Source organism: Equus quagga, chromosome 16 (assembly GCF_021613505.1).
Source record: "Equus quagga isolate Etosha38 chromosome 16, UCLA_HA_Equagga_1.0, whole genome shotgun sequence".
NCBI classification, from domain to species: domain Eukaryota; kingdom Metazoa; phylum Chordata; class Mammalia; order Perissodactyla; family Equidae; genus Equus; species Equus quagga.
In genome coordinates this window covers 72194090-72221741 of record NC_060282.1, presented here as the reverse complement: position 1 = coordinate 72221741, position 27652 = coordinate 72194090, and the positions used below count along the sequence as shown (strand labels likewise).

General features: G+C 35.5%; 1 protein-coding gene across 3 annotated transcripts in view; it reads right to left on the bottom strand.

Annotated features, from left to right (window-relative positions):
* Positions 1 to 528: 528 nt before the first annotated feature.
* Positions 529 to 27652, bottom strand: part of HNF4G (hepatocyte nuclear factor 4 gamma) — a 115543-nt gene continuing 88419 nt past the window's right edge. For 2 of the 3 annotated variants that reach the window (XM_046642292.1, XM_046642291.1), the window contains 9 exons: positions 22335 to 22506; positions 18671 to 18765; positions 15346 to 15452; positions 13627 to 13782; positions 10529 to 10616; positions 7586 to 7738; positions 7232 to 7468; positions 6170 to 6292; positions 529 to 2462 (listed from right to left, as the gene is read on the bottom strand). In XM_046642292.1, the coding sequence (XP_046498248.1) occupies positions 2341 to 2462; positions 6170 to 6292; positions 7232 to 7468; positions 7586 to 7738; positions 10529 to 10616; positions 13627 to 13782; positions 15346 to 15452; positions 18671 to 18765; positions 22335 to 22480 (1227 nt within the window). In that variant the 5' untranslated portion in view covers positions 22481 to 22506 and the 3' untranslated portion in view covers positions 529 to 2340. Of the gene's footprint in view, positions 2463 to 6169; positions 6293 to 7231; positions 7469 to 7585; positions 7739 to 10528; positions 10617 to 13626; positions 13783 to 15345; positions 15453 to 18670; positions 18766 to 22334; positions 22507 to 25405; positions 25559 to 27652 lie in introns of those variants that run through there. The other variant, XM_046642290.1, reaches the window with a different exon arrangement.

The window sequence follows — 27652 nt, the reverse complement described above, 5'->3', positions numbered from 1 at the left end:
GTTAAGTATACAAAAATATTATATTACAAATTCCCTGCCATAGTTATTAAAACAAAATCGTTAGCAATAATTTCTAAAACACAGCTTTTTGGTAAATATGCGCAGATAAGTTAGAGGGTTCACTAAAAACGAATTATATGTTTTATATTTTAAAGGTTCTTTTTAATATCTTCTAAAAGAACAACACAAAAATTGAACAGAAACCTACAAAAGATATTTGTATTTATATAAATCAAAAGCATTCTTAAAGAAATATAGAACTAGAGTAAATTTTCAAAAAATAAGAATGAAACAAACTTTCGTCTCACTCTCTCTCTGAAAGATATATTTTACAGTTTCCTGGTACCAGCTCTTGAAGGAGTTTTATTGATTCTATTGTCAATGACAGCTTCTAAATAATTCATTCTTCCACTTTAAGAGTTAATAAGTTAACATTAACAGAACCTTTTTTTTTTTTTTTTTTTGCTGAGGAAGATTAGCCCTGAGCTAACATCTGTGCCAGTCTTCCTCTATTTTGTATATGGGACACCTCCACAGCATGACTAGTAAGTAGAGTATGTCCACACCCAGGATCTGAACCCGAAAACCTGGGCCACCAAAGTGGAGTGGGTGAAACTTTAACCACTTGGCCAAGGGGCCCAGACCCAGAACCATTTTATTTGTAGGGTAAGTGGGGGTAACGAAATCACAGTCTTAGAAATTTTGAAAGGTTCTGTAAAAATCATTTTAATTCAGTCTCTTACAGCTTGGGACACTCTTTTTTATATTGTTAATAATTACTCATCCAGTTTTTTCCTGCTTCAGCAAATAAAGAATGTGTGTGTGAGAGAGAGAAAGAGAGAGCAAGAGAGACAGAGAGACAGAAAGACAGAGATATATGACTGTTTCTCGAGGTGGCCCATCATTAATTGTTTTAAAATAAGCTCCAGCTTTAGATGACATCAAATAGTCTAGGGGTCCAATGAACTATCCTCCTCAGTCCACTGGATTTTTGAAAATCTGCCAAGTCAGTGATTTAAATTTGTTTTTGTTTTCATCATAACCTATCTGGTATATCTTTTATTTCCTTTGGTTTGTTTAAAGAGTTTTTTAGGGGAAGACATTAAAAGTACAAAAGTGGTTTCTTATTCATGCTCCAGCAAATTTACACTCTTTGCTTACATATAAATATGTTATAGGTAATAGGATGGATAATATTCAATTATCACTCCATTACATATATTTAAAAACCACAGTAAGAAGCTCACATTTTCCATTCCATACCAAAGATTTATTCTCATTAAACTCAACCAGACCTGGACATAAATGTGGCTCTCCCACTCTTTAAAACTTTGGTTACATTACGTAGACCCTCTAAGCTAAAGCTTTCTTTATTTATAAAAGAAAGATATTAATACCTTTCTTCCAGGGTTGTTGTGAGGATTAAATGAGCAACATGTGTGTGACAGACGGCTAATTTGTCTCCCAACATTAGTCTCCCAGAGGTATACGGTTTTCGTTGGAACAAAGCTTTCCACCTAAAGACTACTCTCCCAGCCTCCCTGGGAACTAGACGTGGGCATGTGCCAAGTTCTAGTCAAAGGATGACTACTTCTAGATTGTTTCAGGAGAGAGAAATAAATTCTCTCTTGGTTAAGCTACTGTTTAAAGGTTTCTTTTTTAGAGTTTAGCCTGTATCCTAACTGGTAAAACTAACATATTTTATCTTAACATACATCTTCAGATACAGGCAGATTTCAAGGAATTGTCAGTCATCCTTGGAATGGCTATTTATAATTTTCTAAACTTAAGATGGGCATATGTTACTGTGCACCAAAGAGATGCTTTTTGGAAAAAGATATCCATGAGTAATTCTACTTCAAGAAATACAGCCTATTCCACAGCTATTGCCTTATTTTTCTAATTTGCGAGTTTAAAATTTATAAAAAGCTTGGTTCATTTTATACTAATCTGGGATTTCTGATCTATTCTCAGACAAAAAGGACACAGTTCTGCATCACATCATGATAAAGCAATTATTTACAGATTTAAATTAACATTAAGACAACAAGTGAAAGTAGTACATAAGATTCAGCGGCTTCAGGAATAGTGCAAGGGAAGCGGGGAAAAAATATACTATATAAACATATCGAAATTCAGGTATACATTGGTTGCATCTAAAGGTTTTAACCCTGGCAACAACAAACAAAATGAGCATATAAACAAGAAAATAGGATACCATCTTAAAACAGCACCATGAAGAGGCCTTGGCTAGGAGTCTGCCAAAAGTACTATCCTGAGATATTTCAAGATCAACAACATTTCACATGTACGCAGTGCCGTTCGGAAGTAAACGTATTCTTACAATTGCTTTTGTTTGGAGAGAGGCTGGTGTGAAATGACTGAAGCTTGGTTTGCAGCTATTTTGTACGGTTCTTGTCCAGAGCCTTGTGGTGGGGAAGGGAGTGGGGTTTCAGGAGTTGCTAAAAAAGAATCAGAGAATTGTATGTGATGGTGACAGTCACCTTGGCCCATCCCATTAAGTCCTGCATGACACTGTTACGCACTATTTGCAGTATGTTTCTGAAAGATCATATATAAAGTCGATTTATATAAAACATTATTATTATTAGCTCATTGACCTACTACTGGAGATGCACTCCCACCCAACCTCTTCAAATAGATTTAAACTGGATTGATCATGCTTAAAAATCTTAAGAGTCAGGGGGCTGGCCCACGGCCGAGTGGTTCAGTTCGAGTGCTCTGCTTCGGTGGCAAAGGGTTTTGCAGGTTCGGATCCCAGGCGCAGACATGGCACCACTTATCAGGCCACACTGAGGTGGCATCCCACATGCCACAACTAGAAGGACCCACAGCTAAAATATACAACTATGTACTCGGGGGATTTGGGGAGAAAAAGCAGAAAAAAAATCTTAAGAGTCCTTTTAAGGTGTTTTCTGTCTTTGCTAATAGCTTTTATGAAGATTTGATTGTCTCATACACCCAGCAGGAAAAAGTTAATGAAAAGAATTGACAGAATGCTAGTTTTTCCCAAATCTTAGAAAACAAACGTTATAAATTTTGCAATCAAAAATGCACATAAAATAAATTTGGTTTGGATTCCACTAACTCAAACATATCAGATGGACATAAAAATTAAGGTAAGATACTTTTCAAGTGCTTTGAAATCTATATCGTAGTTAAAAGCATCTGAAAAATACTGGCTTTGTGGCTTCAAAATTATTCTATTACAGTTGAGCTTGTCTGGCCCTTCCTGATCAATGCAACAGGCAAGCCTGAGTAACTGAAAAAAACAAAAGCTACAGTTTCAAGACTGTATTGTCTAGAATAGTATTTCCTCCTATTTCAAACTTTCCCCATACTATAAAATTATCTAGGAGCTATTCTATAATTTTAAAAAACTTGAAAGATTTTAGTAGTCATATTTATTATTATACCATATATTTAACAGAACAAATAGAAAACATTTGGTGATCAGACTGAGGCATTGCAAACTTTATAGAATTTTTTTCCTGAAACAGATTTTTTAAATACTAGAAAAAAAAATTTCTAGAAAAATTCTTTACAAAAAAAAATTCCACTATTAAGTATGAAGTAGCAACTACTTAGAAACAATATTGTTACTTAAATTTAATTGGCAAAAGAATAAACAAATGTGCTTTAAAAATTATTTCTGGATATTTAGGATGGATCTGAAACTGCCGTGTTCTACAAGACCAAGAAAATATGCATAAACTTAAATTTTGGGGTGCGTATGTGTTTTATGTTTTGCTTTCGGAAAAATATAAGCTATTCCAAATGACACAAGCAGAGCAAAGTTTTCTTTTGCAAATAATTCTCATAAATATTATGCTGAAAGAGGAATAATAAAAATGAAAAGTGTGGTATGATTCTAAAGATTAGAGTCAGCAAATACACTTTCAAAATACTAGAAAACCAGCAATTAAAAAGTGAAGCATTCAACCGCCAGCAGAATTGTTAAACTTTCTTGCCAGTTGATGCCTATAATGCTTAATGTGTTGTTAATGTACTTTATCTCCCGAGTTTATGAATAACTAATCCCTGAGAGGCACAACTCCATAGTCTTCTGGTATGATACTGGGCTTGCCTCTCTCTGCTCTTGACTATCTATTCACTGAAAACGGCAACATCTGCTTTGCAAGGATGGCCCCAATTAATGTCTTCTAAGTACGTTGGGACCCACAGATTAAACGTGACATACTATTTCCATAATTTATATTTTTTTCTAACAATTTCGTTTCTGCCTTTGTCATATACTCAAAGAAATTTGTGTTTCAGATACAACTTACACCTAGGCTACCAATGCATGCATCTAAAGGACAGCCATGAGAGTGTACACTTCTGTGACCTCTACTTTCCAGACCGCTAGGTATGTGGCAGTCAGGTAGTACTCACTAAATTGTTACATTACATTGAACATTTGGGTAAAACAACACTGTAACTGGTTCTTAAGGGCAATTGTAAATTCAGTAAGTTATACAGGTGTGCATAATAATTTCATCACAATAACTCTAGGCATCTCAGAGAGGTAGCTGGTTTCGTGTTCAGAGGCTATCGCTCAAAGATAAATCTGGGATAAATTAGTATAAATACAGAAGCAATTGATTCTAGATATTTTGTCAAATAGAGATTTTTATCTCCAGGATAGCTTCTAAAAATAGAATTTGGGTTAAATCTGTAATCATTTCAGATTAACTTAGCTACTATCAACCCCTATCAACCCCTAGTATTTGTATAATCATTTTAGTCCCAAAGAGTATTTCCAAGTAGCCCTCACTCTGCACATTTCTGATATGCATGAATTTCAGTTATCGCAGCTACACAGCACCACTCCTGCAAAAGTATGGTTCAAATTTCAGTTAACATGGTAACTCACGATTAAGTGTGAGTAACTGCATAAATACCAACTTCACTGTTGACTCTTCGGTGTGCAAATAATTACCCAAATAACAGATGTGTATTGTGATCGGTGGCCAGTTACAGCACATCTTTTGGTCTGTTCCGTGATTGGGCACTGGATTATTTTATTCAATTCACGCACTGACAGCCAAGTGTGTAGCTGCATTGTCTCCTTGTCTCCCAGTGATAAATCCAAGTGACATTTTGCAAAAATGGACAATTGAAAGAGAACTGGCTAAAAATGATTAAAGTGCAATAGAGAAACAAAAAGTGATAATGCTGGAAGAAAATTCAAATTGAAGGCAAATGGAGTTATAGAAGAAATACCTGACCACAGGAATGTTGACACTACTGCTGTTTGAGTCTCTAAATACGCAGTCAGGAACTTACTGAAGGAATACTTGTCAACATAAATGAGGAAACTGGCTATGTTGAAAGGACAAAGACAGCCCAGAGGAAGCGAAACCGGCAAAAAACTTCACATTATGTGGATTCTCTGAGAGATTTCAGGACATTGCAAGTGCAAAGGATAAAATGTTGGCAGCCAATACAAACTTCCAAAGGAGTAAATTGATCAAGGCAAAGAAAAGATGCTCATTTCTTCTTGTAAGTTATAGGAGGAGAAGGTGGCAAGCACTGTTCAGGCTATTCTTCTGAATTATTTCTACGGAGAAGCCACATTAATTCTCAGTGTATCAGATGTTTTAAATTATAGTGTACCAGATAAACACCAGGATTATTATTTTTTTCAATTTACCTATACATTTATAACCTATAATTGAGTTCTTAATGTTTTGACAAACATTTTTGTTTGTTTTGTTTGCTTATTTTTTATTGAGGTATAACTGACATACATTATATGGCATGCATTTTTAAAGGTCACTAGCAACCATAGTTTTCCCATTGATTATGAAGATTTCTTTGCATGCTTCCAGTTTGCAAATGCAGGCCTTTATGGTCCTGTATTATCAGGCAAAGCTAGGACTGCCTGTACACTCTTTTGTGCTCCCAAACCTATGAAGTAGAAAGATTTAGGTACTCATATCTTCATTTTAGGGAGCAGATTCATGCCTAAGGAGAATAAGTGACTTACTGAATATCACAGTAACCCCCAGTTGAGTCCTGGAGAAGAAATTGTACCCAATTTTTGCAGTTTCTGGGTACAATAGATTCTTTCTTCAAATTCCAATTTTTCTCCAGTAATTAAGTTTAAGACCTATTAAGGTTGAAAATTAGCCCAGATACTTACAGATCTGGTCTGTGTGAACCAGTGTTGACATGGGACCTAAAAGGATAGTTTGTCCAGTTAATGGATCTTGAGACAAATGTGGATGCATTGGGTGATGGAGATGGCTAGCTTCATTGGAAGCACCTACAGAAGGTAAAAAGATGCTTGCGTTAGTGATATTTAATTAGGAACGGCAAGTTTACCTTGGAACAAACGTTTTGATTGACAGCTTGAATATTGCTATTTTTGCAAAGTGCTTTTTGGGAACTCAAAAATAAATTAATAGAACCACTGCCATATTAAGGACAATGTCAGCTTTCACTGTACCTTGGCTAGATTAATGTTGTATCATATTATGTTGTATATTAATAATGGACCTTGTGTGCCGTTTCCTGGAATCATTAGGTTTGCTGCCTGTTGTTAAGACAATTCCAAGAATCGCTTACCTCAAGTTTATAGTATTCAGGATCACCCTAATAGCATAAACAACTTTTATTTCAGAAAGATATCATTAGGAACACATTAAGCAGCATAAAACTAAAACTAAAATAAAGAGCTTTTATAAGGAAATTTAATCTAGATCAGAACATAAAATAAATGCTTTCTTAACTTATTCCTGACAGTTATTGCAGTAATGGAATTTTATTTTTCCCTTCTCATTGTGTTGGGTCAATTAATTATTTCAGAAGTGAAGTGTTCATTTTTAAGATATTTGCTATATATATTTTTAGATTATGCTGCAATTATGATATCCTTGAGCTTTTAAAGGCAGTAAGGCATAGAAAAATATAATATACTTCAAGGAGTACTGAAAATAGGAAATATATTTCTATTTACCATATTTGAAGGATCTGAAAATTGAGGTAAGAGGAACTTTGTGGATCCTAAATCGTGGAGGCTAGCAAGAATGGGGATACGACTATGTTCAAGTATTTTTGTCCCCATCCAATGGGTTTTGCAGACTTTGTAAATGGAAAAAATTGAGTTCATTATCTCATGGACAAAAAATAAATAGGTCAAACTTATCCTCAAGTACATAGCGTGATGCTAATAAATAAAACAGACGTTCTCAAATGTACTCACCACCCAGTAACATTTCCTGAAGTAGGTTGTCAATTTTAACCATCCCAAAAAGTTTCACGAATTGTATTTGCTCAATCATCTGCCAGGTGATGCTCTGCAGCGTGGGCAGGAGCAGAAGCAGCTCTCCAAACCGCCCCCGGGAGTCGTACTGCCGGTCGTTGATATAGTCCTCCAGACTGAGCTGTACTTGGAACCGCATGTTCTTAATCTTGACCGGATCGCTTAGCCCTTTTGCGTCTAATAAAGGAATAAAAGGCGGAATCTAAAGGCTGAATCTTACTAGAGTGTGAGAGTAAACAGTCTGATACTAAAAGGTCACTATGATTATTTCTTAATGGAACTTGGAAAACAAACCTGGATCAAAAAACACAATTGCCTTCAAACAAGCATATTCATTGTCATCAATCTGAATTTCTTGAAATGGTCGGACCAGCTCGTCTAGAACCCGATTGGCCACGCGGCTGATCTCGGCTTCACAGCCGTTGCGGTGAATAACGTAGTTGTTTCCTAGGGGAAAAAATTACACCTCAAAAAAATTTGTCAGATATTATTTAAAATTTGCGAATCAATGCTTTAAATGGCCTTCCCCTGAGGGAACAGTAACAACACTCCCTCCTTTAGTAGTGTTAGGTTAGTTATGTTAGAAAAACTCGAGAACACTTAAAGGATCAAAAACATTGATAATATGATCACATGTATTTTAACAGCCTCAGACACTAGTGATAACACACGAAAGCACAGACTAATAACAAGCTAATAATTGACAAGGGAGAAATAAAATATAATGATTAGCTTTCCACTATGTCAGTTATTTATTAGTGTCTCACTCATTAATGAGCATAATACAAAACCTAAAGAAACTTTCTTGCTTTTAGTGGATTCAAAATAGCACTCCTTTCGTGTCTAGGTGTATGTAGATGTCATAACTATTGGGACACAATTTTGACAAGCCTAAGTAGATGAATTCAAGGGAGTTTTGAAATTGGATAGAGACGGGACCACCGAACCCCTAAAGACTGCTTTGACTTAGGAAATCTTTGGCCATCATATGATGAATATATATTATAGCTTCTAAAATATTAGAAAATTAGAAGCTTTGTTTTTAGGGAAAGTTACTTTTTCTTTCTTTTTTTTAAGATTGGCCCTGAGCTAATATGTGTTGCCAATCTTCATTTTTTTTCTTCTTTTTCGTCTCCCCAAAGACCCCCAGTACATAGTTGCATATGTTAGTTGTGGGTCCTTCTAGTTGTGGCATGTGGGATACTGCCTCAGCGTGGGTGGCCTGATGAGCGATGTCATGTCCACACCCAGGATCCCAACCGGCGAAACCGTGGGCCACTGAAACAGGGTGCGTGAACTTGACCACTCGGCCTCGGGCTGGCTCCTAGAAGCTTTTTATAGCTCTTCAAATAACAGCTAAATTGTTATTTCCTGGTTTTTTAAAAAGTAGAATATTCCAAATTCTTTCACCGCAGGCAAAGATAATCTTCAGTGGAACAACATGTGCGAAAGTACTCAAAAAATGTAGCCTTGCTCTTATGGAAACTCAGTTTACCTAATTGTTCAGGGTAGACAATTTAGAATTACGTAGTAAAAGCATCTTGTTTTTTAAGTATACTGTATTCAGATCTATAATGAGAACAGTATTATAGGGGTCTTATAAATGCCAGAGAGCATTTAATAGAATCTAAGAGCAACGTCTCCACAGTGACAAATTATGGCTTAGAATCCTGGCTCCCCCCTTTACTAGCTTTGTAACCTTGGGTAAACGTTCCCTGCCTCCATTTCCTCATCTGTAAAGTGGGCAGAAAATAATAGTAACTATTCCTTAAGGTTATTGTGAGGATTAAATGAGGCAGTGTGTATATACATGTAATGCTCTTAAAGCAATGTATCTGACATCGTAAGTCCACAATACATATTAGCTATTGCCATATTATGTTCAATTTATTTATATTTGGGGATAAAATATCTATCACAAAAATAGAATAAACAATCTGGTTACCATTTCATGCAGCCAGAGAGAGGTGGAGCTAATAAGCATTAGAAGGTTCAACTCTCTGAACAGGAACCTAATTTTATAAGTTAAGTAAAATGGGGGGATTGGAGCAATTACACAACAAAGACAGAAGCTTTTCCTCTGTGTCTTATCTCTCTCCCCACCTTCTGTTCCACCTGCCAACCTACTTTTGCCTCTTCCCACACTGCTGTTTAACTATCAGAATTTTAAGACGTTGTCACTATATTTTTTTTTAACAGGATTTTGTAGGATATCATGGGCAATGACATCACAGGAGATGGACGTATCCCCTAAAAGTGTATAAAATAATATATATATTATGATTATTAAGTAGACACTGAGAGAGTGTGAAACAACGCTGGGACTCCATAATATGGTCACACAAATAACTAATTCTTTGTCCTGATATGATTTAAATATATCTAAATATTATGCTTCTCGAGCAACATCTCTTTTATTTAAATTTTTTTTCCAGTTTTCTTGAGAAATAATTGACAAGTATCACTGTATAAGTTTAAAGTGTACAGCACGATGGTTTCATTTAAGTATATTATGAAATGATTACCCTAATAGGTTTAGTTAACATACACCATCTCATATAGATGTGATAAAGAAAAGAAAAAAAAATTTTCTGCTTGTGATGAGAACTCTTAGGATCTACTCTCTTAACAAGTTTCCTGTGTATCATACAGCAGTGTCAACTATAGTCATCATGTTGTACATTACATCTCTAGTACCTATTTATCTTGTAACTGGAAGTATGTACCATTTTTTTTGTAAGGAAGATTGGCCCTGAGCTAAACATCTGTTGCCAATCTTCCTCTTTTTGCTTGAGGAAGATTGTCACTGAACTAACGCCTGTGCCAGTCTTCCTCTATTTTATGTGGGATGCTCCCACAGCATGGCTTGACGAGTGGTGCTTGGTCCGTGCCCAGGATCCAAACCTGTGAACCCCCAGCCGCTGGAGCAGACCATGCGAACTTAACCACTACACCACCGGGGCTGGCCCCTGGAAGTTTGTACCTTTTGACCACCTTCCTCCAATTCTTATTTTTAAATCTTAATGCATCGTGAACATCGCAATGCACTCTGAGCTTCCCTGTAATCAAGTCAAGGAAACATAGGACCTGAGTGAGGATATATCAATTAAATCCAATTTGTGAAGTGACAGCACCATTTGACAGTGTCGGTGAATGCCTAGCACATACAGGACAGATCCTGCGAAAGGCTGAAGCATGCGTAATTTCTTCTTAAATTAAAAAAATTTAAAAACTTACCCAAAAGCAAAATATCTTTATACATCATGGATCTCTTTGTAGCTCCAAGGAGTAAATGTTCCCCTGCGTGTGCTCTCAACAGTGCCACCTTAATGAGAAATTCCAAGTTGAACAATAAATTATAAAATGTAATGATTAAAAGATGGTATAATATAAGTCTGATTAACTTAGCGTTCTTTAAGCCTGGGACGTTTCTTTTCTGTTTTAACAATCTATAATACTCATAGATTCTTGCCACCATTAAGTCTTCCGTTTTTCCATTTTGGCATGTCAACAGAATTTTACTTGCAAAAGTTTTCCAAACTAACAAGTCTATACAACGGCAGCAAAGAAAAGCGAAACAGTTAAGTGTTTGGGAGTGAAATAGAATCCAACAAACCAGAGTTCAAATTCTGGTTTGGCAACTTACTACCTGTTTAACCTGGAGTCAGTCAAACAGTAGGTTTGGGACTCAGTTGTTTTCATCGATCAATTGGAGATAGTCATAAAAATCTCAAAGTGTAGTCATGAGGACTAAATGAGAAAATATATGTGAAATACGATCTCTTACACATAATAAGCTGAATTAAAAAAAGCAAAGCAAGGACTTGTGATATAGTGAAAAGAGGACGGGGGATCTGGGTTCTGCCATTTTCTAGACTGATCCTCTAACTCTGCACTAAACTCTCAACTGAGCTTCAGGCATGTACTCAATTGCCTGCTGCCATCACCACTAGGAAGAATAGGAAGCACTGCAAATTTAACGCGTCAAAGTAATGCTTCTCCAATCTTCCTCATCTTCGTAAATGACAGCATCATCAGAATGCTTGTCAAAAACAAGAGGCCATTTGATTCCTCTCTAATTGTACAACAAATCCTAGTGCTGCTTCTCCATTGCTACCACCCCAGCCCAAGCTTTGTCATTCTTCACCTGGCCTCCCATAATATACTCCAAAGAGGGCGCTTAGGTATTCCTGCTTCCTTTCTGGTTCCTCCATCCTAAATCCTTCTTGACAGGGCTTCCAAGACGATATTTGTAAAATAACAATCACTTAATATTGTTCCTCTGCTGAAAACTCTTCACTGCTCTCTTATTGTCCTTAGAATAAAATCCAAATTCCTTAACCATGGCATCAAAGGTGAGAGCCCGATGCTTTGCCTCCCACCCACATCTCTGGTTTCCTCTTGCAGCATCCCTTGCTCACTTTTCTCGATGCATATTATTCCTGCTTGCCTCAGACCCTTTAAACATGCTGTTCCTGTACCCAGAATATTTTCTCTTCAGATCTTGCGTGCTGGACCCTTGTCATTCTGGTCTCAGGATAAATCTTCTCTGATTCTCAATTAAAAGTATCTCGTACCGCTCCACTCCCAGTCATTCTCCAGCAACTCATCCCATTTCATTTTATGGAACTTATCCCCACCTAGAGCTAACTTACTCATAATCTGTATATTTTTTATTGTCTGTCTCTCCCAAATGGAATGCAAGCTTTATGAGAATAGTGATGCAATCTGTATTTTTACTGCCAAATACTCACGGTTCCTACAACTGAACAGTAGTGCTATTAATATTTGATGAATTTACTGAGTGAATTTAACTGACTTAGGGTTCAGTTTTAAAAAATGTTAAGTGGGGATTATAAAACTTATGCCACAGAGTTCCTGAGAGCATTAAATAAAATAATGTAATATATAATGCCACTGAGAGCTAATTCCCCACTGCCTTATCCATAATAGACATTCACCAATCCATGGCTATTAATGTTATATTATTAATACTAAAGTGTTAGTAAATAAAAACTACTTTTGACACGTTACTGGATTCCAGTTTCCCAAGTTTTAAATCATTGTCTTCATACATAAGTCAGCAATTTTTAAAGAGGAGTGATAATAAAAAAATAAAAGTGATAAATAACGTAACCCTATTTATATGGCTTGGGGTGAGACAAGTAGGTTTTAGCAATTTAGCATTATTCACTCTGAAATGACCTTCTGGGCCAAGCTATCTTTACGATATGTCAATAACCATGACTCATACAAGGAAGGCAGTTACAGAACATTTTAAGAATGTTTTCAGATTTCACAGTATTTTTTTGTTATTGTTACCAGGTGAAATGCTCTCCTAGAAGGATAACTTCCAACTTCCTATGACCGCCTTTTTTTCTGGCTGTGTAAATTTTTTGTCCTTTGATTTTTAAATAATCATGCACCTTTCACTTTGTTTCTTTGTTTTTGTGAGTCAATGACAAAGAGCAATGGTCAGAGGGTGTAAAACTATACATTGTTTATATGACATATCATGACATTATTCAATGTAGCAGAATTGGAAATTTGGGAGTTATTCACATCTATAAAATATTATATACTTCTTAGATTCAAGAGTCCAAAATGAATCTGAAACTAATCATCTAATCTTAATAAACTAAGTAGGAAATTAGAGTTCTTAACTATTAATTAAAATGTCTTGTACAAATGACAAAGTATGAAAATATATGTTTTAGGAAAAGATCATTATATCTGAATTCTCTCTATTTCTCTGTAGATTTCAGAGCATGATTTACAGGCTTTTTTGCCAGACCTATAATTTTTATACAATAAATGCGAGAATAAAATTGACAAAATGAAAGGAAAAATCTTATACGTTAATTGCATGAAGTGCGCACAAAGATACCAACACAACCTGTATGGTTTCTGTCTAGGAACGGTCTAGCATTTCTGAGGAATTTTATACGGCACCTTCAGGAAACACCAGGACACAACAGTGTGCCATTTGCCTCTCAGACATTTAGCTTTCCAACACTTTGTCTCACAACTGCAGTTACTTGCTCCCTTTCCCCATTACTTGAGCTTTTTGTACTCCAAGAGGGAAGAACAGTGTCTTGATCACCTCTCATCCAATCAATAAATTTGCAAGACTCCTAAAATAGGAGTTAAACAGCCTGCCTCTCGACAGAACAAGAAGGTGAATGGACAAGAAAACCAATCTTTTTTCTTCAGCTAGATAACTTAACCTTTGTCAAATATAGTAAATCTATTACAAATATAATTAAGAGAACACAAAAACTTAGCAAAGTTCAAAAAACATTTTTTAAAGCATTTATAATGTCTTTAACCTATACCTGATCGTCCAGTGGTAACTCGCAGAAGGCAGGAATATATTTAGCCCATTCCACCAAGACTAAGAGCTGCTGTTTCATAGATTCACAGACATCACCAATACTTGCAATTTTCTTAACATTTATGTCAGTGCTCACACCAGGGCTTGAGATTGAGATCTAGCATTAAGAAGAACATGATACTAATTTATCACTGAAAATCATACATGACCAATATTCCTCTTTTTACTATGACTGAAATAAGTAAATGCCATTGAAGCAGGCACTATAATTGTCACAGTATCTTGAAATATTCTAACCATTTTTAAGTTGAGAAATAAAATACCTATCGGTAGAAGTTAACCTGAAAACATTCACTGTCTAGCACCATGCTCTGGGAGCAGTATCTTATTTTACTGCCAAATTTGTACAATAAGTTACCATAACTTTCAGGGAGCTTCATAATTCAAAATGACTAGACAGCGAAATATGGAGTATCCACATGAAATATGCTCTTTTTTATTTTTAATTAGAAAATGATATTTCCATTCAGAAAGCCCATCTTTAATTTGTCGAACTCTATGAAGAAAATGTTTCCAGTGACCAAAGTTTACCAAAATGGGGAGAAAAGATATGGATGAGAAGCCAGAAGTACTTATGTCGCTGTGTTAAATGGAAGCCCATCAAAATAAAATTGGGAAACCAACCTTTGACTCAGCAACATTGAAATGCTTAACCAGAATGATAAATTTTTCAAACTACGTATAATTTTGAACTATATAAAAATATAAGAGGTGTTAAAATGCCTTTCTGCAAAAAAAATCACTTCCGAAAAATCACTTTCGAATCACTTAATTTTGGAACATGTGTGCGTGCCTTTCTGTGGTGCGTGTGTACTTCCTCACAGCTTCCTTTAAGCCATTTTCTAAATGCTTTCTAGAACCATCAAGTAATCTTCAAGTAATGATCATGATAATGGTGATGTTAACCTCACCATATTACCCTCGTGTTATCAAAAACGAAAGGAGTTGCGCTGACTCATTATGGGACCGGATTAATAGTTAGCTATTTCATAATTTGCTCTATAATAGAAAAATATCATTAACATTTCTAATAGGGACAAGACTGAAATAAACTGTCTTCAAAGGATTTCTTTATTTGATACTTAAGTGCTTTATTTTTATGTGTAAACTAATGACCTACATTTTTGAACCTTAGAACTGATATTCAGATTCTAGAAATTTAAAATAGCAAACTCTTTCTCCTGGGTTTTCTCAATTCTGGCTCTTCCCTTAAATACTTGCTTCAAAGCAGGTACCAAAGTGAGTTCTTGAGTCCAGAAGTCGTTTTCAAGGAAGAGAGTCTGATGATATGTCTCAACCAAAATACCCAAAAGTTGTGGTAACTGATTTTACAGATTCAACCAATAAAACAAGATAGTGCCCCCAGAGCATTGTGCTATTCATTAAGTATTTTAAATCAACCTCGTAAACAAATTTCCTTTTAACAATCAGGCTGCAGTGCATTTCATTTTTCCATTTAAAAACTAGGAACTTGTCCAGGAAAAGTCAAAATGAAGTCAACAGTCCAACCGGTATTTTCGAAGCAAAACTCTTAAATTCGCATAGGCTTAATTTATTTTAGTAACGAGCACCTTTGAATGAGCTTAGATTATTTTAGCATTATGCCTAAGTAGATTTTTGGTTTCTCTCAACAGGGCTGGATGCTGCTGCGCAGCAGTACCTGGCGAGACCGAACTTCTGCTTGTGCCAGTGTGTTAATGGAAGGAATGCTGCTGCCATCATATGTGCTTCTTCTGGTACTTATTCGATCGCGTTCGTTTTGCACAGCTAGGGGAGAAAATCACAGCATTTATTGGTCGGTTCTCTTCGATACACGTCAAGATACACAGTTTGAAGTAAAAAAAAAAAACCTAGTATAAAAAGTGAGAAAGGATATTTCCAAAAGACTTTGGGCAGGCGGTGTGGGGAGAAGTATGACTAACGATAGTTTTGATTCTGTACTACTTTTAGAAGTAGAAAGAGCCAGGCTTGTCACTAAAGCTCATAAAATATTGCCTTTTAGGACTTTATGATGGCATGCATGTTAGAAAGTGTGGGGTCAGCCAGTTCAGCCACGCTGTATTTTCAATAGGGTAGTTTTCCATTTTCTCAACGTTAATAAAACCACAAGATAACTAGAGGAAGAGTATCGCCTGTGACATTAACCAGGTCACAGAGTGTATTCACTGTCAGAAGATATGAGTCATAGATGTTGAAACTTCCATTTTCTTTTTCTTCTAAAACACGAGCAAAAATGGAAAGTAAATTTATTTGTGTTACAGTGATCTTAAGATTGAAGTCTTGTGCTCTCTCATGAAACAATGTCCTCGGGACAGTTTACAAACATTAATAAAGCAAAAGTTGCGTAGGTGGGGGGTCTCCCCTGAGAAGATTGAGGTGTGAATATCAGCATTTAGAAAAGGTGGAAAGATGTTAAGTAAGACATAAAAGCCTTCTATCTAAGAGACAGCTAGATCTGCTTGTTTCAGACAGGAAAGAAAGAATAACAGGCACCCCAAATTCCCTATAGAAAATTGCATTTTTAAATATAAGGAAGGATGAAAGGAGGTGTATTAACCCACATATTTGTCATATAAAGAATAATATGTCAGACATCAAAGTTGGATTTCAAAACTTAGGAGGGAAAATTATCTTCTGTTAACCAAAAAGAACAAAAACAAGGCCTGTAGCCCATAAATTATTTAGGTTAATTCTCTACCCCGCTCTGCCGGAAAGACAAGACATTAAACCATCAGCATTCTTTCTGCAATTATTCTTTTATTAAAGAAGTTCACTAATTTCTATGCTCAAATCTACTATCTACCCCAAACTTACTATTAAGTATCAGCTTCATTAATTTGGAAACGAAAATACCGGAGTTTTTGCCTTTAAGAGTGAGTAGTCTTTAAGTTGAAGTGAATCATTAATATTTTATTTTACAATCATATTTACTGGTAGCTTACTCTCCCTCTCTCTCTTTTTTTTTTTACAGAAATTGTCATTGATTTTTCACCCTAAACTGACTCATATGGAAATACATATGTGGAGATAAAAAAATTAAAATATAAGCTATGCTTTTATGAATTTCATTTACATGATCAATCTTTAGAAAAATGCTGAAAGATACCATGAACATTTGCAATCTTCTTATTGTTACCCTTTTTCACATAAAACCATATTTATATATGTTTTCATCTTGCTAACTTTGATATAATGCTATTATTGTAAATAAGAGAAATATATCTATTTTGAAACCTAAAAGTTCTCTCCTAATCTACTTAGAGAAAATTAATGCAGTATTCTATGAACAGTAGAAGACATAATTCTACTATTTTTGAAAACAATTTTATTTCACAAATTGTAAAACTCTTAAAGGAAATACGGGATTATGATTTGCTTATGCTTTTGTAAGAATAAAGCTAGGATTCAAGTAGAAATGCATGAAGATGATTGACAAAGTACATAATTAATCCCATATATGCCATTAGAAATTAGTCATTTTTAGGGGGCCAGTCCTGTGGCAGAGTGGTTAAGTTCGCACACTCTGCTTTGGCAGCCTGGGTTTCGGATCCTGGGTGTGGACCTACACACTGCTCATCAAGCCGTGCTGTGGTGGTATTCCACAGAGAAGAACTAAAATGACCTACAACTAGGATATACAACTATGTACTGGGGCTTTGGGTGGGAAGAAACAGGAAGATTGGCAACAGATATTAACTCAGGGCCAATCTTCCTCACCAAAAAGCATTAAAAAAAAAAAAAAGAAAGAAAGAATTTAAAAAAGAGAGAGATTAGTCATTCTGAAATGAGAAAAGTGCTTCTCCTTTAATTTTGTAAACTTTATTTTGCCTTCTTTTTTCTTTAACTTTTTATTAAGATTATGATAGTTTACAACCTTGTGAAATTTCAGTTGCACATTATTGTTAGTCACGTTGTAGGTGCACCACTTCACCCTTTGTGCCCTCCCCCCACCCCCTTTTCCCCTGGTAAGCACCAATCAATTCTCTTTGTCTCTATGTTTAACTTCCACCTATGCGTGGAGTCATACAGAGTTCGTCTTTCTCTGTCTGGATTTTGCCTTCTTTTTTGAGACTAGCAACCTGAATAAAACTAACGGAATTTCTGTCTCTTTAAAATATTGAGTGACAAAGAAAAACTAGCCATATTCAAGATAGGTTTGATATATCTTACATTTCTGCAGTATAGTGACTTGATTGAATTTAATTCTTTTATAGCTTGCGAAATATCTCTTTGTCTACGATAGGCATAGGCATGTGACAAAACTGATAAGGATACAGTCTTGTAGCAGCAATTCCCCGCCAAGGGTTTCAATGTGGTCAATACATTTGTTTCTAAATTAACCATATTTAGAATGTAGGATAATATAAGCAGATTACTTAATCTGTTCAAAATGAATTGACCGCATACTAAACTAGAAAATGTAGTCTATCATTTCTGTCCTTGAGTAGAATACAAGCTCCCTGAGAGGGGGATTATTCTGTCTATTACGTTCACTTCTGAGACCTCAGCACCCAGAACAGTGTTTGGAAAGTAGCAGTACTCGATAAATATTTGTTAAATATGTCAATGAATGCATGAAAAGTCAATGTTCAGTTAATGTTTATGAAACAAAGATACTAAATTGTTCAGAATAAAAAAATGTGTTCAAAATGCATTTATAATTTCAACCTATTAATAAATTTTGCCATTTGTCTTTTGAACAGGACACTGGGAATTTTATTTAGACGATAACTTTGTTGCGAGGGATAACACAGCGGGTGAGAGAATGGTGTCTGGAATCAGACAGCACCAGACAAAGACTGGCTCTATTGCTTCCTAGCTGGTGTCAGCGTCCTGGGGTAGACTCTTAAACTCAAGGAACCATAGATTCTTCATTGAGAAAAATCAGAACTCATGTGAAAAGGCTATCGTGATTACAAGAGAATGTGTGTATAACACTTTTCATCAAGGATGTTAATTGTCGTCATTATATTGTATATTATTACCTTCTTTTTTCATTCCTGCTCTGAAACACTTTCTTAATCGACAATATCTACATTGATTTCTTTTGTCTTTGTCAACAACACATTGCCGACTGAACCTACAATATCAAACAAAGATATATTAGTTTGCAGAAAACTGTTATTTATCAAAAAAAATAGCAAATAAACAGACAATAGATTTTAAAGAAATATGGTCAAATTTGGATCAATAGATGGAATGTATAAGAACAATTACGACTTTTCCAGTGTGATGATCAGCATGTATATGGTGATGTATGAGCCTCAGCTCTCATGCAGTCTTTACAATAAAATAAAACTGAATGATACACCACTTTGGGCCAGTATACATGATCATTTCCATCATGAGTCATGAAAGCCAAACCTAGTTTAAAAATCTTTGGCACGTAAATTCTAATTCCTTATTGCCAAATGATTTTGGTGTGACGGAGAATATATCAGAACTTCATTCCTCTGCACTTCCATGCTTTTCTTTATTTAAATATTCTTCTATTAATTTTACCTCTCATCCTATTAAAGTTTACTCTGCATGCCAAATTACATATCAAGAGGCAGCTGAGAAGATCTTTGAGAGCACAATCTGCCCAATTAGATACCATTTCATATCCACTAGAATGGCTATAAGCAGAAAAAACAGGCAATAATGAATGTTGATGAGGATGTGGAAAAATTGGAACCCTCACACATTGTTGGTTGTAATACAAAATGGTGCATCTGTCCAGGAAGAAAGTTTGGCAGTTTCTGAAAGACAAGAGTTACCATATGACTCAGCCATTCCCCTCCTAGCTATATACTCACGAGAAATGAAAATAGACGTTTGTACAAACACTTGTACGCAAATGTCCATAGCAACACTATTCATAGTAGCCAAAAAGTGGGGACAAACTTTTTCACGCCCATCAACTCATAAACACATAAACAAAATGTGGTATACCTACACAATGGAATATTATTATTTGACAATAAACAGGAATGAAGTACTGATACATGCTACAACGTGGACGAACCTTGAAAACACTAGTCTAAATTAAAGAAGTCAGACAAAAAAGGTCACATAGCATATAATTTCATTTCTATCAAATGCGCAGAAGAGGCAAATCTATAGCAACAGAAAGTAGATGAGTAGTTGCCTTACATTAGTGGGGAGGGAGTTGGTAGGAAATGAGGAGTGATGATCAAAGGGTACAGGGTTTCTTTATGGGGTGAGAAAATGTTCTAAATTGATTGTAGTGATGTCTGCACAACTCTGTGAATATACCAAAAAACCGAATTGTACACTTAAAAAAAAGAGTACAGTCTCTGGAATTAGACCTGAGCTTGATTCCCAGGTCCATCATTCACGCTTGATAGAATTTGGGGACGTCATTTAATTTATAATCGTAAAATAGGGAGGACTTGCTGTAAAGGGTAGTTATGTGAAAGTACTTTAAAGACTTTGGGGCAAATATTAATCATATAGTAAACAATAATATTTCTTCACAATTTTGGCAAAAAATTACCCATATGTACTGATATATCTCTGATTATTTGTAGTTGATTACTAATGATGAGAATAAAAGAGTATATTTTGTGATCGATAAAAGAAAGATCTACTTTTCATCTAAAAAATAGGGGCGGCCACTTAAAATTACATGACTATAAAGCCTACTATGGCTGAATTTAGCTAGAAGAGAGATGAGTGAGAAGAACAGTGTTGGGAATGCGTGACTGAGGAAACTCGGGACAGGGGACCAGATTACCAACAAAGGCAACAGGGAAACACACCCGATTACAATCAAAGTAACACAAAACTTGAATAAACATAATGCTAAGGACCTACTGTGTACAAGATCCTGGTGTTGGGATTAAACAGAGGAACATTACCTGTCTCCTCCATTCGAGAAAGATACAATAAGTACACACACAAATTTACAAACAGCCATAATAAAAAACACAATGTGAGAAGTATTGAAACAGCAATTTAAAGCACACTGGGAAGGAAAGCCCAAGTTCAGTGTGATGGCACAGTTAGAGTGGAAGTGAAATTTGTAAATCTAAGGAAATGGATAAACTTAAGACCTGCAAAACCTGAGCTTAAAATACTTTTATTCCCCTAAGCTTGCATCAATATAATATTTTCCAAATGGAGAATCATGGTATTTGCTTAATACCAAAATATATAAAGAAGGCTAAGCTGGCAGCAGTATTCATGATGGGAAGATGGGAAGAGTGAAACTGTACATGTTTTTGGAATACTTTTTAAATTTCCAAAAGTTGCTATGGGAACACTCCTTTCCCACTCTTCCCGTACAGGAACGGCAGAAATCTTGAAAGCCCTTTTTGCTGATATTATTCTCTGATTCTTAAAAGTTGTTGGATTTCGTTGTTTGGATCGCCATTTTTCATATGTATGTATTTCACCTTTAACGGAACACATGATTCAAAAAAGTATTGTTTACGTGTTATTTTGTATTTATTTGAGTTGTTGATCTTTTAGAAGCACTCAACATTTAATGTAATCACAGAAAATGCTTTTGACGAAGGAGATCCATTTGATCTACTTTCTACCTCTAGAGTTTTGATGTGCATATATAAAAGCAAGACACACACTCTTTTATTTTGTTTACCAAGAAGGTTTTAAAGTGGATGATTTACAATTTTTTAACCTGCTTTAAGCTCTCCCAGAAATCTTACTAGAGAACGCTAGTCAGATATTTGGGGAGTTCCATATTAACTTTTTCCACACTCTTAGAAATCAAATGGCACGATATTACGAGAAAGTTAACTTCTTCACAAATGTCCAAGGTGTTCTTAAAGCACCATAACAATCCTAACTATGCCTTTCAGGGACAGAGCCAACACAGATATTTTTCTGTTACAGTCATTTAACAGCCCACATTGAACAGAGATGTAGTCTGCATTTCAAGAACTGTCATTCTGGACACTCAAGGTGAAAAACCCAAGCCTATAGTGTGCTATCATGTTGACTAGATATTATTTTTTTTAAAAAACAGCTTCCTAGAAATGCGTGACACACACAATATATATGTTTTAGACAAAATATTCAATTCAATGGTGAAATTGTGGCACCAGAAATACATCTAAAATTTTAGGACGGAAAATTTCATTTCATTCATTAACATCAACAAGCTACCAAAATCATCAGTACTTTTATAAATTCGTTTTAGCTCAGGATGTAAAAGAAAATCATCGTGCACAAAAATAGACACATTGTGAAACCATTTAAATACAGATTTCAAGATGTCCATTGGTATATGAACATGTGGTAAAACAATAAAGAAATCTAAGGAAAAGACAAACATGACATTTGAGACAATAGTTACTTCTGGGAGAGAGGGGAGAAAAAGTAAGTGATGGGGAGGCGTCCAGCAGAGGCTTCAACTACGCATATTGGTCTAAGTTGGGTGGTAAGGATGTGGATTTTTTTATAGACGTTTTATAAGTCTAACATGTTTCATAAAAAAAAAAAAAACACCTGGGTGAATGAACACTACACACACTCCCACATGTCCTCACTCTCACGTAGCTTATAAATTTTGGTCTTAGAATTTCAGAAATATGAAAGCTCTGAATGTTATTCCCTTCCTTCTTCCCTGCCATTTGGAAACACCTCTAACGATAGCTTCCCCACAAGGAGCATTGCCACTACCTGCAGGAGTAAACGTGGCTCTTGCGTATGCTGCGTCTGAAGAAGCCCTTGCAGCCGTCACAGCTGGATGCTCCATAGTGCTTTCCAGTTGCTCTGTCCCCACATATAGCACATAGACAGTTGACACTGTTGTCTGCGGTATTCATACTTGTCGTCTCTGGGGCAGAACTATCTGTTAAAGAAAAAGGAAGAGTAGAGCTCAAGCTAAGGCGGAGTATTTCTTGTTTAGATTGACCTAGTAATTACTCATAGGCTGGAAGCTGTCCCTTCTTTGGCTTCTTGGAGACCCCACACCAGTGCTCCCCTTTTAACCACTGGCTGCTTCTGCCAATCTCTGTTCCAATCTACGCTTTCCCATTTCTGACGATTAAACTTTGGGACACCCTAGAGCGCTGTCCTCAACCACACTCTTTCCCTAGGGAGGCTTTTCCAGTCCCATGACTTTAAATACCATCTGTATGATGGAAAATCCTCCAATTTTGTCTCCAGCCCTGATGTCTCCCTTGACGATCAGTCTGAAATGCCCAAATACTTATCTAACAGCTTCACTTTAAAGTTTAATGGGAATTGCAAATTAATGTATAAAATAGAAGCCTTTTATTTTTTCCCTACAGCTTGTTCCTCCTTCAGTCTTCCCTGTGTCAGTCAATGGCGCCATCCAGTGCCTAGGGTCAATAACCTGGGAGTCTTCGTTGAATTCTTTCCTTCATCACCCATATCCAATCCAATAGTAAAGTCCATATTTAAAATACATATGGAATCCATAACTTTTCATCAATCCATAATCTTTCCCCTGGATTATTACAATAGCCTCCTAATTTCTCTACTTCCATTCTTCTTCCGCAACTGTTTATTACCCCAAGCCCCCCAAAGTGCTCCTGGTATAAGAAATTCACGTCCTATCAGCCTTCTGCATCCAGCTCTTCGATACAAATACATCTTACCGTGGCCTGTAAAGTCCCCTCCCACCTCGCCGAGCCCATTATCTGGTACTACTTTTCATCCTGTTCCCAATTCTCCAGCAACGTTGCCTTTTTTTCCCTTGAAATCTGTTCCCATCTCAGAGCCTTGACACTTGTTGTTCTTTCCGTCTGGAAGGAAAGTTCTTCCTCAAGAATTTCTTTCACTTGGCTATCTGATTTCTGCTCAAATCTCAGATTTTCTGGGACATAGTCTCTGAACACACATCTAAAAGAATCACCTCCCATCTACCCTTCCAGTAGAAGCTAGAACCTTGCTTATTTTTTTAAATAACTACTTTATTGTCTAACATCATGGTCTACTCATTTATTACCCATCTTTGCTCATAGAATATAAACCTCATGATGTCAGAGAATTTATCTGTCTTACTCACCCCTCTGTTCCCAGTGCTTGCAACTGTGCCTGGGATAAAGTGGGAATCTAATATATAGTTTTGAAAGATGAGGCTTACAAAATCCACATAGGTATTTTTACTTAAATATTTCTTAAATGAGTTAATATTGTTGACTACGTCTTTAAAAATCTGTGTGTGCTCAAAAGACATTGAATATATAAGGTAATAACTTAAAAAGTTAATTTTCACAAAATTGTATAGGAATATAAATGTAATAAAAATTCATTATATCTCCAATATAACAAAAGACAAAATCAAAGGTTGTTATGTCCCAATTATGTTCTGTGAGAACACATATATTCTACTTACTAATACTTCTGAGTAGACAGATATTATCGTATACCATTTCATAAAGTTAAAAAGAAAACCTTAATGAGAACATGCTTAAGGTTAATCATGTGACATTATAGAATTTAAAGCTAAGAATTTTTCTTTTGATAATATAAACAAAACAGATATTAGAAATATGGCAGTTAGGAGTTTAAGAATTGACTATATTCTGGGAGATTATATGGAAATACGAAAAAAATTCAACTCCTGCTTCAAGTATGTCATACCTACATGCTATTAACAACATTATTACAAGAAAACAAGTTAGACAATACTTTGGAAAATCAGTTGTTTTAGTAAATATTTTATGGTAAATCTGCCCCTACTACTTCGTAACCTATAATCTTTTAAAAAAATCATCATTCTATTGAGATAAATACTATATTAAATATCTTTCATCAAATCTAAACATAAGGAACCAAAACAGTGACTTCCTAAGATTTGCATTGCAGGTTCATTTTAACTCTGTTAAATTTCAGAATTCATCTTCTGACAATTTTTTTTAAAACCTTCCCACTAATAAGCTACTGTTGTGTAAACACAACAACATTTGGTAGCATAGTAGAACATTAAGGATATCTCGAGTATAAGATACATTCTCAATCCTGAACACACAAACACACACACATTTTCCAAAGTATACATCATTACTAGGTTTTAGGAGTTCCAACAATTGTAACTGATCTTAGACAAGATTTTTACTTGAAAAAGAATCTAAATTCCAAGTCAATAGTAAACTGTATTATATAAAAGACATAAACCCTAAACAATTCATGTCTTATTTAAAGTTAAAATGTTACAGTAGATAAATACCAAGAGTTTTGTGAGGCTAAACATTAGCTTCTCAAGTGAGGTTACAATATAAACCTTTATTTCTTTTCATATTTGTCTTCAATGCGAAACCTCAATAGTAATTTTAAATGCAGTTTCTCATCAGCAGCAATTGAGAACCAAATTAATGAAAGGAACCAGTAAAACTCTCCATGGTTCTATGGAAACTTTGTTCCATATGTCATTTTAAATATTGCATAGAAAATATACTTTACAGCCAACCTGCCAATATTACTTATTACTGTGATTTACCATAAATAACTGCTGAAACTACTTTTTCTACCCAACTGGCCCATGACAGAATTCTGAGGTTACTTTATTACGCATAGCCAGGCTTTTTCTATCTCAAACATAAAATAGCCATAGCATGATTAATTTAAATTTTGTGATGAAGTGCAAAAAGCTCAGATTTGTGGCCTTAAAAAGCAAGCTCTGAATTCTCCAGCAATAAAACACGGAGCTACCACCTGGGAAGGTCAGTTTCACTTCTCTTATTCTATGTACTTTTCTTTATTTCTACAAGCAGAGAACTCACCATTTGAATTATATAGAATCTGCATGGTTTCAAACTCCAACGTTGTATAAGTTGGGTCCAAAACTTCGCTGTAATTGGCCATGTCCATGTCCAGGATGGGTTCCGACACCCTCATCATTGATTTAGAAACACACATACAAGAGCACCACAGGCCCAGACTGTGTGATGACTGCTTGGCTTTCAATCTCTGAGTGATAATCCCAAGTTAACTGTAGCTGAGTGACTTATGTGCTGCAGTGGGAGGGGCTGTAAAACTGTAAACTCCTTTCGCAGGCCATATTCTGCTTCTTTCTTTTTTTTTTTTTATGGCGTTGGAAAGCAATTCCTTGTGATAATCTTGGAATGCTTCATGGCATCACCTTATCTGAAGTGCTTAGTGGACTAATGTGATTTCCTAAATCGATTTCCAGTAGACTATAAATGATATCATTAAGAGGATTAAAAATAGAAAAGAGAATCTTTCAGGTTTTACCCTGTAATTATAACATGATTTATCCCATTTAAGAGGCTGAAATCACACACCACATGTTCTAAAAGATGGGACTTTATTGTAAATTTGATAAGTCAAGACTATAAGTTATCACTTAACCTTTAACATAAGCACTTAAAAATTTCAAGATTTCTTACTCGTATAATAAAGCTAACTTTGTTTATGTTGGGGTAAAACAAATTTGTAATTTGATATGACAGAGATTTATGATATATTCCAGTAGCAACCTGGGCATAATCCTAATATGACCTTTAACATATTTTCTTTAACTATTAATTTAGAAGTCTGTGTTCCTTGAATGTTTGTAAATTTCCCAAGGGCAGAACCAGTACTGTCACTAGCATATTGTAGGCATTCAATAAATAATGGTCACATGAATAAAGTTTCATTTCTTTTGACTTTTGATGCCTATTACATTCTAGGCATTAAACTGAAATAAAATTATTCCTAATGTGTGGGTCTACACATTCCCACCCTCAGCCTTCTAATCTCCAACATCTCTATATAGCACACTATATCTTTTACGTGTACACATGACAAGAGACATTGAGAGTTTGGGGAACATTTAGAAGATAGTACTGAATGATTATATTTTATTTCTGAGAATACGTTTATTGATTTTATCTTCCAAGAAAGAATTCCAGGTACATTTACATTATAAAGTCACAATTTCACTTTCTACACTTGTTAAAGATTACTGCAAAGTAATATTTCTATTTAATTTCTTAACACCATAAACCTTGTGAACATTGTATCTTGAAAATTATATTTTTCATCCAAGAAGGCTAGCCTCTTAAAATAATCTCTAAACTACGTGAAGAATTGTGAAGAAAATAGCAGAGAGTCATTTTAGCAGCCAGATTCACTAAATCAAATAGTGATCCTTGGAATAGTCCCCTTGCATTCATATTCTGTAGCACTCAATAATGAGGATAATATTTGGGGAATACATTTTAGGGACTGATTTTCTTCAGGGAAGGCTAACTATAGTTATTCAGCTTTTGGAGAAGTGGACACCAACCAAATGCTGCAATTCTCATTTGCATGAAGTGGTTCTCATTTGTGGTAAAGTAACACAGACATGTTTCCTGTGTGAACCAAAGGAGTGAACTGTGGACAGCCCACAGTCTTTCTCATGTACGTAGTAACTAACCAGCACTGAGGGATGTCAGCTATGGGAGTGTTCCAACAGAAGGAAAAGAAAAAAGTAGAGAAATGTTCATTTACATGACTGCAAAACAGTAAAAGAAATAGGGATATAGCGCAGGAGAATAATGTTGTCATAGTTTTATTGTTCTACTTCATCCTGTGCCCCTGGGTCACATCCCTACCGGGTCAGTGCCTTCCACTCAAAAGTGGAAGAGGCTACATATTCATCTGGGCACAGGTCCTCGGGTAGGCATCAGCAATTAATCAGAGCTGGCTTTCAACATGAAACCTGTTGCCCATCCATGCCACTGTAAATTATTTTATTCATTTTACACAGTAAAAACTTGAGAATTTCCAGAAGATATAGCAGATCCAACTAGCAGGCATGTCTCCTCAAGGGTGCTTTGTCTTTCTAAAGACATTCAGATGTGGAAACACCAACAGAAGCCAGTCAGCCTCTGTCTAGTAAAGGGAAAATTCTCTAGGTCTTTTTTTCTCAAAGAAATTACAAAGTATAGTGTAAGTTCTCTTTTCTTAAATTCTAGGATACATAATTGACTGAACTGGTTAAACAAATAAAATAATTAAACAAAGAATCATAAAAATGG